This window comes from Orbicella faveolata, unplaced genomic scaffold (assembly GCF_042242905.1).
Source record: "Orbicella faveolata isolate gen_17 unplaced genomic scaffold, um_ofav_v1 contig_13, whole genome shotgun sequence".
In the NCBI taxonomy this organism is placed as follows: Eukaryota; Metazoa; Cnidaria; class Anthozoa; order Scleractinia; family Merulinidae; genus Orbicella; species Orbicella faveolata.
This window is the reverse complement of record NW_028301540.1, coordinates 21,802,501-21,814,610: the sequence shown is the minus strand read 5'-3', so window position 1 is coordinate 21,814,610 and position 12,110 is coordinate 21,802,501. Positions and strand designations below refer to the sequence as shown.

Here is a 12,110-nt window from a genome sequence, read left to right as displayed (position 1 = left end):
AATAAACTGACTTGGAGGTTCCGTTCTGCAACCCATCCTGTTTGTAGTAATATCATAGCTGCAACATTGTGACAGATACACTGCATTACATTATTAAGAAACCCATATTAACTAATTATTTTTAAGTGCCTTTTAAATTAATCAGTTTTTCTTAGAGATAATTTACTCATGGTTTATTTACATAATTGGCTTTTTGGCTTTAAAATGATATTTATTGAGCTTTTAAATCAATTTTGTGATAATCTGCATTGGACATGGCATAAATTGATATTTTGCCAACACGAAATGGAGAACTGGGTCTTAGGCAAAGTTGCAGAATTAGCATTTTTTGTACAAAGAAAGGGTTGAAAAATTTGTGACATTCTACAGACAGCCTTGCCATTCGCAATGTCCGATAAAGTTAATTTGTTCCATTCTGTTGTAGAAATAGTGTTCTCTAATTTATAAATTATTTCAATCTGTTGTTTAAATGATTGCCTTATAACCTCATGTGTGGCTTTGGTGCATGAAGGATATTGATGTATTTTTTATCCATTTTGCTGTAAATTATCTTAATTGATGTGTCAATCAAAACATATCTTGGATATGCTGAGCTCTTCTGACAAATGTACCTATGCCTCATAACCTTGGAGTGCATTTGGTTGTGTAGTGCAGGCAAAATACATGTACATAATATAACTTCCTCTTAGCTTACTGATAATTCTTGGTATAATTTAATCATAGCAAAATTAATTAATGGAACCCAATAACAGCTCTTGTAGTCCACAATGCCAGTCGAGAAAAAGAACAAATCACATTGAAATTGAATAATAAAATTATTATTAGAAGCCTATGCAAGTATTCATGATCAGCAAAAAAAATATCGTAATTACCATTCCTGTGAGGGTGATTTTGCTTATTGCAAACCCTTCCAGCAGGAGGAGACTCCATACAATAGTGAAGATGGCTAAATGTATCTTTGGGGACAAGTTAGAAAACAAAACTTTCCAACTATTCACATATGTATACTGTTTTGGTATTTTTGTGAGATTTCATTTGGTAGAGATTCAGGGACTGAGTATATTGTAACCACTGCATTTCAATCAGTCCCCACAACAAAATAATGTGTAAACTTCTTTTGTGTGGGAGTCCCCATGTTAGCTAAGGAAGAATATAATGATTAATAACAATGCCTTGTCTTTCTGAATAAGGTAGGAAAGAACAAGAAATGCCACTAAAAAGCACAGAAGACAGTTCTGTTATGTGATCAAGATTTTTGGTGGCTTCCAAGAAATCCTTGAAATCATGGCTCTATATTTCATAATCACACCATCTTACACCTCGATCTGCTGATGTAATACTAGTTCCGGCTGAAACTATTAAATCATTCGCAATTTACCTCATACAAGTTGGATTATTTTCATTAGTAACAACATTCCAAAAAATAACTGAGGAGCTCCGCTTTTAGGCTGGCCTAAATCTATATATTAGGATCAAATCAAAAGCTCATGCAGCAAGAACATTATGTTTCTCTGTATATTTTGGGACTGATATCATTAACAAACCCCATTGTTTTGTTTTACATGAACTTACTTTGACTCAACTCTTAAATCCATCAAGCTAACACTTTTCTGATAATTAATTTTACAGGTAAGTCAACAGAAAGTACAGGAATTAATGTCCACAGAAAAATTAAAAAAGAAAAAGGAACAGCTGAAATAGTATGTATAAGACGTTTTGTTTTGAAATTGCATATAGTTAACTGTACACTATAATTACATGAACATACCTCTCTACAGACAGGAATCAAGAGGCAGGAATTGACATAGTTCAACCACTGTAAGACCTGTTTTCAGCCAATTATTTTTAACTGCAACCAGTAGACCCTTCCATTTTCCAAAAAAAATTGTACTTTGCTATTTACATTTAACCTGTTTTAACAACTTCATTGAAACATTAGAGGTAAAAAAGTAATTTTGAAAACATTTTTTTCATTAGCTTACAGAACTTGTCAGTGGATCAGTGGATCAGTCCAAGAGTGTTGGTGAGGTCACTGCTGTGTGGTTTTTATAACAGAGAAGAGCTCTTGTTTAAGACCTCCAAAGAACTTGACAAGGATGTCATAGAGGCTTGTGTTAGTAAGTGTAGTAACAATCACTCTTCAGTGTTCCTATGCTTCCAATAATTTCAATATTATGCAGTTCCAGAAATCATCCATACTCCCCCCACAGAAGGGATTGGAATTTCCTGGGGGATGGGGGCTTCAGCAAGACCAAAAAAATAAAGAAATGCATGAAGTTTCACTGGAATTTCCAATGGAGTAGGGGGTCTTCAAAAAAATCCCTTCCCTGGTGGAGGTATGGATATTTTCTGAAGGTACATGTTGTATATATTTCTTAATAGCTGTGCATATGTTATAATGGTTTTCTCAATTTATAATTAATATATTATGGCCATTAACCAGCCTCCTTTAGACCAATATGCTACAACTGAATAGAATAAGAACATGCAATTTTGAGTAATAAGAGTTCTCTTATAGTTAAATGTTGTTTGCACAATTATATTGAATGTAATTTTGTTCTTAAAACAGATTTTGCAATGGCTGCAAAACTTGCAGAAGTAAAGCCTGTAAATAAATAAGAACTCAGACTAGCTCTAAGATGTAAAGTAAATTCAGTTAAATTTCATTCATCCAAGCCTGGATATTTTGTAGGTAAAATATAAATAATTTTATATGTGGCTAAATAGTACATACTTAGTACTGATATGCATAAAGATGAACCTGTTGTAACCACAGAGCATTAAAACCAAAAATAGTGACCCCTTAGCCAAGGTGTTTCCCCTATGGGAGGCTTAATATCTTAACAGCTTTGTAAGCTAAGTGGCGGGGACTATTAAACTTTTCAACTGGTAAGTGTTCAGTTACAGGATTGTCTCTTAGTGGAGGTTAGACTATACATGTAGTGCAAGTTGTATCCAAATCAGTTTTTTTATAACCAGACCACAAATCGTCATGTACACTGTAGGCATAAATTATGTGTAAGTGTTACGTACCCCTAAGTTTTTATAGCAGCAAAATAGGAGTGCGGTGAAAGCATTCTTTACAGTGATACAGCGTTGCATCATTCAATCAATCTTAATCTTAAAAAACCAAATAGTAAAATTATATTGTTCACAAAGGTAATAAAAATATAAATTTATTATTGCACTGTTTGGCTACAAAGATTTGCTTTCTCCCCAACTGGGCAGCCTTTGTGTATATATGGAGAAATGGCATACCCTCTTCACATACACCTGCAAGCTCCATTTCAGAATGGAATCCTGACCCCCCCTCCCCCTAATGCAGCAGTTTAACAGTTCCATGAGCGCAGTGAGAAGCTCAGTGGAGTGGTTGTTTGGGGACATAATTAATTATTTTTGGTTTCTCAATTTTAAGAAAAACTTAAAGTAGAGCTCAGCCAAATAGGTAAAATGTACATTGTTTGTGCCCTTTTAAGGAATGCCCTTACATACCTTAATGGTAATACCACTTCCCAGTATTTTCATTTGGACCCACCCATGTTGCAAGAATACTTTGTTTAATTTAATCATTTATGTAATATGACATAAAATGTTATTTATTCAACACAACTTCTGAATGTAAACTTATGGCACAACAAGATTGAATAAAGAACAAAATGGTTGTTCAAGTTCGATAAACCTCACCATTAAAAGGAGCTTTTCTTGACAATACAATTAAATAATATAAAAAAAGCCCTAACACATAAGATTATGGCATAATGTGGTAATCAATGGAAAATACTCCTGAGTGCAGGGATCTAACTACTTTTGTTCACAAGTTTGTCAACAGCAGCCATGAGGATCTGAGATCGTCACTGCTGCTGGTGGTGCATTAGCTCCATAATAGATTTCTGTTGATGAAGATAAGAAGCCAGCTTCTTCTCCTTTAATTCTAGCCGCTTTCTCGTGTCGCTAACTCTTCTTCTCTCAATGCCCTCTCGCCTTCAGCTTTCTCACGCAGAAATGAGATTGTTTCAGTGCCACTCCTCTTTTTCTTCATATGGTTTTCCTGTTCTTCTTCCTCAACTGCTCTCTTCTGGGTTTCTCCTAATTTCTCCATTTCCATTTTTCTTATACTTTCAGCTTCCTGTTTATCAGTATCCTCTTTCTCTTTTCTCACTGCTTCATCGATCTCCTGGGAGGTGGAAGCAACTTCCTCCATTTCAATATCTGCCAGTACTTTGTCCAATTCTGCAGGTTCAGGTGACACTCCAGTTGACTATTCTTCAGCATTCCTCTTCTTCCTGTACCTCTTAATTAATATGTTGAGGTGATCCCAATCCCTTTTTGTCACATAAAACTCGCACACCACTTGCGCTATTCAGGTTGTTGCTAATTTCCTCCCACAGTTTTCCTCATTCATTGGAAATTTTTTCACAGAAAATGGATTCACTGAGAGAACTTCTCTGCACAGCAGAATGTCATGCTTTCTTGTCCACACCTGGACCCCTGGAAAATCTGGCATTATATTAAAAGAAAAGCTAATATTGCCTCATTTGACACTGGTGCTCTCATGGCTAAGCCTGACCTTAAGCACGCCTTTCATCTCTGTCCTGTGTCCCCCAGTGACTGAGACCTCCTTGGCATGCACTGGCAAGGCAAATTCTATGTGGATCTCCGCCTACCTTTTGGGCTCCAGTCCTCACCAGGTCCAACCTCTCTTCTGGTGTTCCTTGGCATACTGATTGATTCCAATCTCATGGAATGCTCCTTACCTCCTGATAAACTCTCAGAGCTCATGACTGAAGTTCATACCTGGTCTTCTCAGAAAAAGTGCATTAAAAGACAACCTCTCTCCCTTATTGGTGAACTTAACTTTGCCTGTCGAATCATCCCAGCTGGTCGCATATTCCTACGGCGCTTGATTGACCCGAGTACCACTGCTTGCCTACCCCACCATCATATATCCCTCAACACTGAAGTTCGCAGGGATGTCGTTTGGTGGCTGAAGTTTCCTCTTCTCTGGAATGGCCACGCTATTATCCCTGACCTCTTTTGGTAAAGATCTCCTGATCTCGAGCTCTTCACCAATGCATCTGGAGGTCTTGGTTTTGGCATCTACTTTCAAGGTCAATGGCTGAATGGTTCCTGGCCCTCCAACCTGTCTGATCACTCCAACCAGTGGAAAGAGCTCTACCCCATAGCTCTTGCCTGCCTCCTGTGGGGTCCACTTTAGAGGGAAAAGAAACTGCTATTCCACTGTGATAACCAATCAGTTGTGGACATTTGGGCAAAGGTTTCTTCCCGTGACCCCCTCCTTATGCACCTTGTTCGTTCAATCTTCTTTTGCGCTGCATCCCACCAATTCTCCATTCTTGTCTCTCACATTGGAGGTACAGACAATTCAATCGCTGATGCTTTGTCCTGTTTTCAGATGTCCCGGTTCCGTCAACATGCCCCGCAGGCAGATTCAGAACCCACGACTCTGCCTCCCTCAGTGCCGACCCTCTGACAGGTCGCCTAGCATTTCTGCAGTCCCAAGCCATTGCACCTTCTGCACATCGCACCTACTACACTGGAATTCGCAGGTATACCTTTTGTTGTTCAAGGCAATGGCACCCCTGATCCCTGAGTTACAACTACGTTATTTTGCCTTTTGGCTCTCTGATCAAGTCAGCGTCCCAACCATTAAGCTGTATCTGGCTGGTATCCAGTTTGCACACATCGAAAACAGCCTCGCAGACCCGTTTGCAGATGTCCCCCTTCTTCGTTTACTTCTAGGAGTTGTCAAGCGGACAATTGGACTCTCCTCTTGCCACTGTCTACCTATCACGAGTCATGCGCCAGCGAAAAGGAGCTTTGGCAGATGACCCTGAGATTGCATCAGAGGACAAACTCATGCTCTGGTCAGCCTTTACTCTGGCCTTCTTTGCCTTCTTAGGTTTGAGCAAGTTCACCTCACCATCTTCAGTTCACTTCAACCCGCTGGTACACCTGTCTCGCTCAGACATCAGTTTTACTTCCCCAGGCTCCTTATCATTGCAACTGAAATCATCTAAAACTGATCCCTTCCGGATGGGCTGTTCCATTACACTCGCTCCTTCTAGCCATTCAGTCTGTGCAGTACAAGCAATGTGCCGTTACCTGGCTCACCAGCTTTCAGGCAATTCCACCCTCCTTTATTTCTTCTTAACAGGGCAATTTCTCACCAGGAACAAAGTAACCTCAATTCTGCACCTCCAGCTTCAATGCTTGGGTTTCGCCACAGAGTCCTATGCATCCCACAGTTTCTGCATCGGGGCTGCAACTACTGCTGCAGAGGCCGGCTTGCCCCCTTGGCTCATCCAAACCCTTGGCCGTTGGTCCAGCAATTGCTACACCCAATACATCAGGACACCTGCTTGAATACTCCAAGCAGTCCCTGCCCAGCTAGCCGCCACCCACAGGAGCCAAGCACATTACAATGTAGGCCTTGCTTAAGTTCCACTAATATTTGTCACTATGTACCTGGCAGTATTTGGGGCATAATTTGGGTGCACACCTTCCACTTAGCTATCACTTGCGTTAGGCTGGGTGGGTCCCTTACCCCACCTTATTCTTAGCTATTATTATTATTATTAGCTATTATTACTGTCTATCGATATGTCTCAGCCACAGAGATACTATTCTGTTATTGCGTAAGTGCATTACGAACATGCCAAGGAACTTGATACCATAAACAATGGACACTACTAGCTATGTTGTCTCGGTATCCTTATCAACAATTAAGGCTCATGTCAATGGTATTAATCCTATCCATTACTGATGTATGCTCATCTTATGTTATCAGTTTTAGTATCTGTTGCATATCCGGTCTCAACAAACAGTACACACAAACATGTTATGCTACACCAGTCTTTGTACCAGCAGCACACTAGGCACGTCAGGTATTTTTTCCTCGGCTAGTGTACAGTGTTTCCTTCCCCTCCTCTACCCTCCCTGTAAATAAACTTGGACTACTGCCCCAGGTGCACACCTTCCACTTAGCTACTGCCTGCATCAGGCTGGGTGGGTCCCTTACCCCACCTTATTCTTAGCTACCTAAGCAGCCAGGTTGGGGGGCTTTGTTCTCTGGGCGAGTGCACTATCACCCCAACTCATTCACTGGGTGTGTCTGCCAACCACCCAAGTTTCTGCTTTGGGGTTTGTGTCTGCTAAACACCCCATGTTGTGTTTATGCTTTGGGGTTTGAGCCTACTAACTGTCCCACTTTGTTTGCAGGGTGTGTCCACTAACCACCCAATTACCTGTCCAGGGTGTGTCGCTACCACCCACTCTCGTTGTTATCCCAGGGAGCACCCAGTGTCCATGGTCCCTTTACTGCCAGATTAGTCTTGTGTTTTTTTTGTTCATACAATATTATTAGAGAGCGAGTTGTTGCTAATAAGCTACTGACAGTTAATGCAGCTGAATTGAACAGCATTAGTTGCTGAGTTTTTTGTTTGATTTGCTCCAGTATAACCCAAGCAAAATAAAATTAAACAACCACTTCATGACAAATCAAACACCATTTAATTGTAAGAAGTTTCAAAGGTAGGTATAATTTTGTTCACATTGTCCCAAAGGAAGCAATATATTTAAAATCCTGAACTTAACTGGACTTTGATAAAGTATAAAAAATTAATGTAATGGAGGGTTTCAAGTATTCTTTGCATTGTAGTGGAATGAAACTTGCATGGATAATAAATACGACAGTCTTAATTACATGAGACTCAAATTGCGGCATTAACGAATGTACAGGAACTCGTCAAAATCTCCTTCACTATGATAGGGCGCCACCTGCTCAATTTCATCTGTGACCAGAAGCAGAACTATACGTTCAAACTTTGACCACACCCCTTCAACCAATGATAAATGCAAATGGGAGACCGAGAGAAACCATGCAGGGGAATGGTACCAGACGATCCGTTACTATGGAAACATTTGGAAATCAAGAAGGACAACCAGAAGTGGCATTAAGAACAATACCAATCGTCTTAAAGAACGGAAACAGGAGAATTATTGTGAATTGTCTGTTAGATGAAGGAAGCGACACGACATATGTGGATGAAGATGTTGTTAAAGTGCCTATAACCCCAAAACATTTTTTTCGCCTAATCAAATCTCTGTATGGAATTGGGAAAAATGTCGCAAAAATTTTTGAATTCGGTTAAAACCCGAATTTTTTACGAATTTTTAAAGTTGGCGCTGTTAAGAGCACGACCGAGCATTCGGGAGAATGGGACTAGTGACGTCATTCCAGGCCATTGCCAGTGTCGCTCCAGTATAAACTCTCACGTTGTTTTGTGTGTGGGATAGAGTACTGAGGGTTAGTTTTTCGTCAAAAGAACTTTTATTTGACTCAACAAAAGTTTGAATATTCAAACGTACTTATAATGTCGTCCAGCGATTCTAGCTATGACTCTAGCTCGGACTCTGAGGCCGCAGAGGTCGAGGTCGAGTACGACTTAGAAGTCGAGGGTTCATCAAACCCGAGCGAACACGAAACCTCAGATGATGAACCAGATGCCTATGCGAATGAGCCGATGGCAGACGAGGAATGGCTGGCTCAATATGAAGAGGAAAGAAAAACGGAGGAATGCACTCTTAAAGACCATCAAAACTTTTGCAAATACAAATTGAGAACATGAAAGAAACATGTTAACAACGAGATGCTGCGGGAAAGCTGCTCATTTTAATGAAAATACATGTGCATTTCTCACCTTTCTCTCAGCTCGCTTGCTTTCTGGTTTACTTCCGCCCGAAACACAAGGCGCTTGGATCGTCGGGCAAACACAAATGCCAATTTCATCTTTCCGTAGTCTTCTTTGCATATTGACGTTTGTCAATCCAGGGAACATTACTTCGTAGTCCTCTTCTCGGAAATGCTTTGAGCACACTGCCGAGTACTTCGTGGGCTCCCAATGAGCATGCTTAGATTTTACGAAGTCAACCCATTGCTTTCTTCTTTTTCGCTTCTGCAGTTCATCAGCCCCTTCAAAAGGTATGGGATGAAGCGAAATACCTTCTGCCTTACTTGGCTTATTATTACAGCCGAAAACAACGCATTTATCTGGCATTTTCAAGATTTCTGACCTTCCAAAGCGAAGCAAACGCGGTTCCAAACAAGAAAGCGATCAATGGCCTGGAATGACGTCACAAGTTTCGCTATACCCAGACCCTTTTCAGTGACTCTGTGACTCGGTCATGTTTTGAAAAAGTGCCATTTTTCCGATCTTTAAAAAATCATAAAAAATCGCGGTTTGAACCGAATTAAAAAAATTTTGCGACATTTTTCCCAATTCCGTACAGAGATTTAATTAAGCGCAAAAAAATTTTTGGTGTTATAGGCACTTTAAGGAAATTGGACTTAACCTAAAATTTGACCAAAATGTCTATATTTTTGTTTTTCCAAAATCTTACACTTCTGGCATAGAAGAATGCTATGCTGAGTGTTTTAGAGTTAATATTGCGCTGTTTCATTGCTAGCGAAGCGTTTTATTTAGTACAGTGAAAAAACAGTTTTGGTTACTATGGCAATGCAAACTAGCATTTTTTGGTTTTACATCGATTTCTTTCCCTGCAGTCCATCCAATTCCCATAAATCCTCCTCCACTGTTGTGAGGAAACTATATGACCTATTACATGATGTTTAAGACTTTCAAAGACCTCATGGGATCGAAATTCGTCGAACCGAACGTGTTATCACAACAGTGGAGATTGAGAGAACAAGAGATAGCTTTCTTATAGCGAGTTTTGGGTCCAAAATGCCCAGAAGAAAGAAGAAAAATGTTTACAGAAGGAAACAGAAAGGAAACCCTTTCACTGGCGTTCAGAGGTACGTGAAAAAAGCGAAGAAAACGCCACCAGATGATAGTGGAGTTCCCGAACTAGTGGCTGGTGTATCATGTCAACAACCTTCATCGGATTCTGAAAATGATCAATCGCTGAGTGCTTCCCGACTGAAAATGACGCCAGAAGATTATTCTGATAGTTTTCCAGAATGTTTTGACGATGAAACGGCTTGCCTGGGAGAGGGATATAGGCTCGTAGACTTGACAAAGTTGTCTTCGACACTGTCAGAAGCTCATGTTTGCAAGGAAGGTGAGAAATTATGACATACATGTAAAGAGTACTACCTCTGGCAAGTGATTCCACGCTTATTACTGTTAAAGGGGAACTCAAGGCTAATTTTAATTATTTTTTGTATTGATGTTAACATAGGATGGATCAATTTGAAAGCGATAATTTATATCGACGATGAATGATTTTATGAAAAAGTCGATCCAAAGCTTCGGATTGTATCCACCATGTTCCCTTTTCATCGCGGGAGCTTAAATGGCCAGCGGATTAACATGTGACATCAGATCGTGATGCCACATCGCTTCGCTTTTGTTTTGCATGAAGAGTTTAGCTAGCCGAACTGAGTATATTGAACTAGTTTAGTTTCAGCCGCTTCGAAATGTCTGACGACGAAACCTGTTCGCATTCATCTCAATCAAGTCTTTCTATTGACGATGAAAATATCTCTCAAAATGTGATCCGGCCGTACCAGTTCGAACCAGAGTTTTCTTCCAGCAAAGAAGGTGTGGAAGAAGGAGAATTAGAAGAGGAGCATCAACACGAGGACGAAAATGCTTGTACCAGAAATTCAGACTGGTAAGAGTTTCTGGATATATTTTCTAACTTAAACAATACAATTTAACCGATCTGTTGTGGCACACCATGAATTAAATGGCGTTTGATGTCTTGGAGATGCTGTGAAGATCAAACGCTCATGAGCTCGAGAATTGTAAACAAACACAATAAAAAAAGAATAAAAATAAAATCGTTGTTGCACGTTTTTGTTCGTTTTATTCATAGCTATTGTGATATCACAAGCATTTAGAGAGGCAATATCCACTGCTATGCTATATTTTAGACCTTACTAAACTAGTTTAAAATCACCCTCCTGGAGTAAAGTCGATTGTACCGAAACTCTGTAATATTGAATCCCTATTCCTATCAACAACACAATATACTCCATTTTTTGTAGAACCGTAACAAGATTATGAAACATAATTTTTAAGCTAACCTACTTTTTTTTAGAAAAGGAACGATTGCCATCGTTACCTCTGAAACGAAACAAATAACTTTTAATGTAGTTATTATTAGTAACCTATATGTTTGGTTTGTTCTAGTGCTGACAAACTGAGCAGTGTTTGAGCTTGCAAGTGGATCTGCTTCTTGTTTAGAAATCAGAGAAAAACGCATGTAAGACCTCGTAAGACTGACACAAATATTATAATTTCAGATTAGATTCTGCTATTCTTCAAAAGGATATTACTGACAGAACCTTTTGCATACCTAACTAGGCCGGATTCTCAGACATTAAATGATAAAGAACCTTCTACGCTATCCTGAAAAGTTTGGGATAGGTTCTTATGTTTTTACTGTGCAATAAATCCAAGTCAAACAAAGCTTATTTACTTTAGGTGTACATGTGGAAATTGCCAAATACTGAACAGAAATGAGGAATGTACGTGCTGTCCAGAGTTTCCTCAAATGTGCAACAAAAACAGGGAGGCAGTAGAGATGGGGGAGGTTGCTGAAGCCCCAGTTTGTATAACTCAACATCCAGGTTTCCAAGCTGTTTGTCTCAACAGATGGGTACTGCAGACAGCCTGGTACCAATATAAGCAGCAGTATTCTCAGTCCCATGAAGGTCCCCAACATAAACTTAACAGGCACATAGCCTATCGTCAACTTGTCAGATGGTGCTGGGGCACTCTTGGCAAAGAAATGAGTCCCTTTGCCATCATGTGCAGTGTGTTGCATTAGAGCACACTTTCCTCCACCAGGACTTGAAGATGACTTCCAGTTCGAGGGTTTTCATTTTCCAGATGAATAAGAAAAACTAGGTTCATATGGTGACAAAAAAAATTATGCACCCTTTGTGCTTTGACTGTATGTTGTAAATTTGATATTTTTTTTGGTCAAAACCAATAATATTAACCATTAGGACATCTACAGTCATCCAAAGTCATTGTTGTTTTGTAAACAAATTATATAATTTTTTTTAGGGAAAGATTAAAATACATTTTCTACTGTTTGTAAGAACAGGAAATGATTTT

The 12,110-nt window shown here is 39.6% G+C and overlaps 1 protein-coding gene, 1 long non-coding RNA gene and 3 pseudogenes across 2 annotated transcripts; 4 read left to right on the top strand and 1 right to left on the bottom strand.

Moving 5' to 3' along the window:
* Nucleotides 1-3,607: 3,607 nt before the first annotated feature.
* LOC149115592 (uncharacterized) lies at nucleotides 3,608-5,930 on the bottom strand (annotated as a pseudogene).
* Nucleotides 4,625-6,459, top strand: LOC149115591 (uncharacterized; annotated as a pseudogene).
* Nucleotides 6,460-8,279: 1,820 nt separating this feature from the next.
* On the top strand, nucleotides 8,280-8,648 carry LOC149115590 (uncharacterized). Its single transcript, XM_089285702.1, has one exon. It carries the CDS (start codon nucleotides 8,394-8,396, stop codon nucleotides 8,646-8,648), a length of 255 nt encoding a protein of 84 aa, XP_089141828.1. The 5' UTR covers nucleotides 8,280-8,393.
* Nucleotides 8,649-9,764: 1,116 nt separating this feature from the next.
* Nucleotides 9,765-12,110, top strand: part of LOC149115587 (uncharacterized) — an 8,209-nt pseudogene continuing 5,863 nt past the window's right edge.
* Nucleotides 10,589-11,296, top strand: LOC149115589 (uncharacterized). Its single transcript, XR_016206101.1, has 2 exons — nucleotides 10,589-10,656; nucleotides 11,178-11,296. It is a non-coding gene; the product is annotated as an uncharacterized LOC149115589 (long non-coding RNA).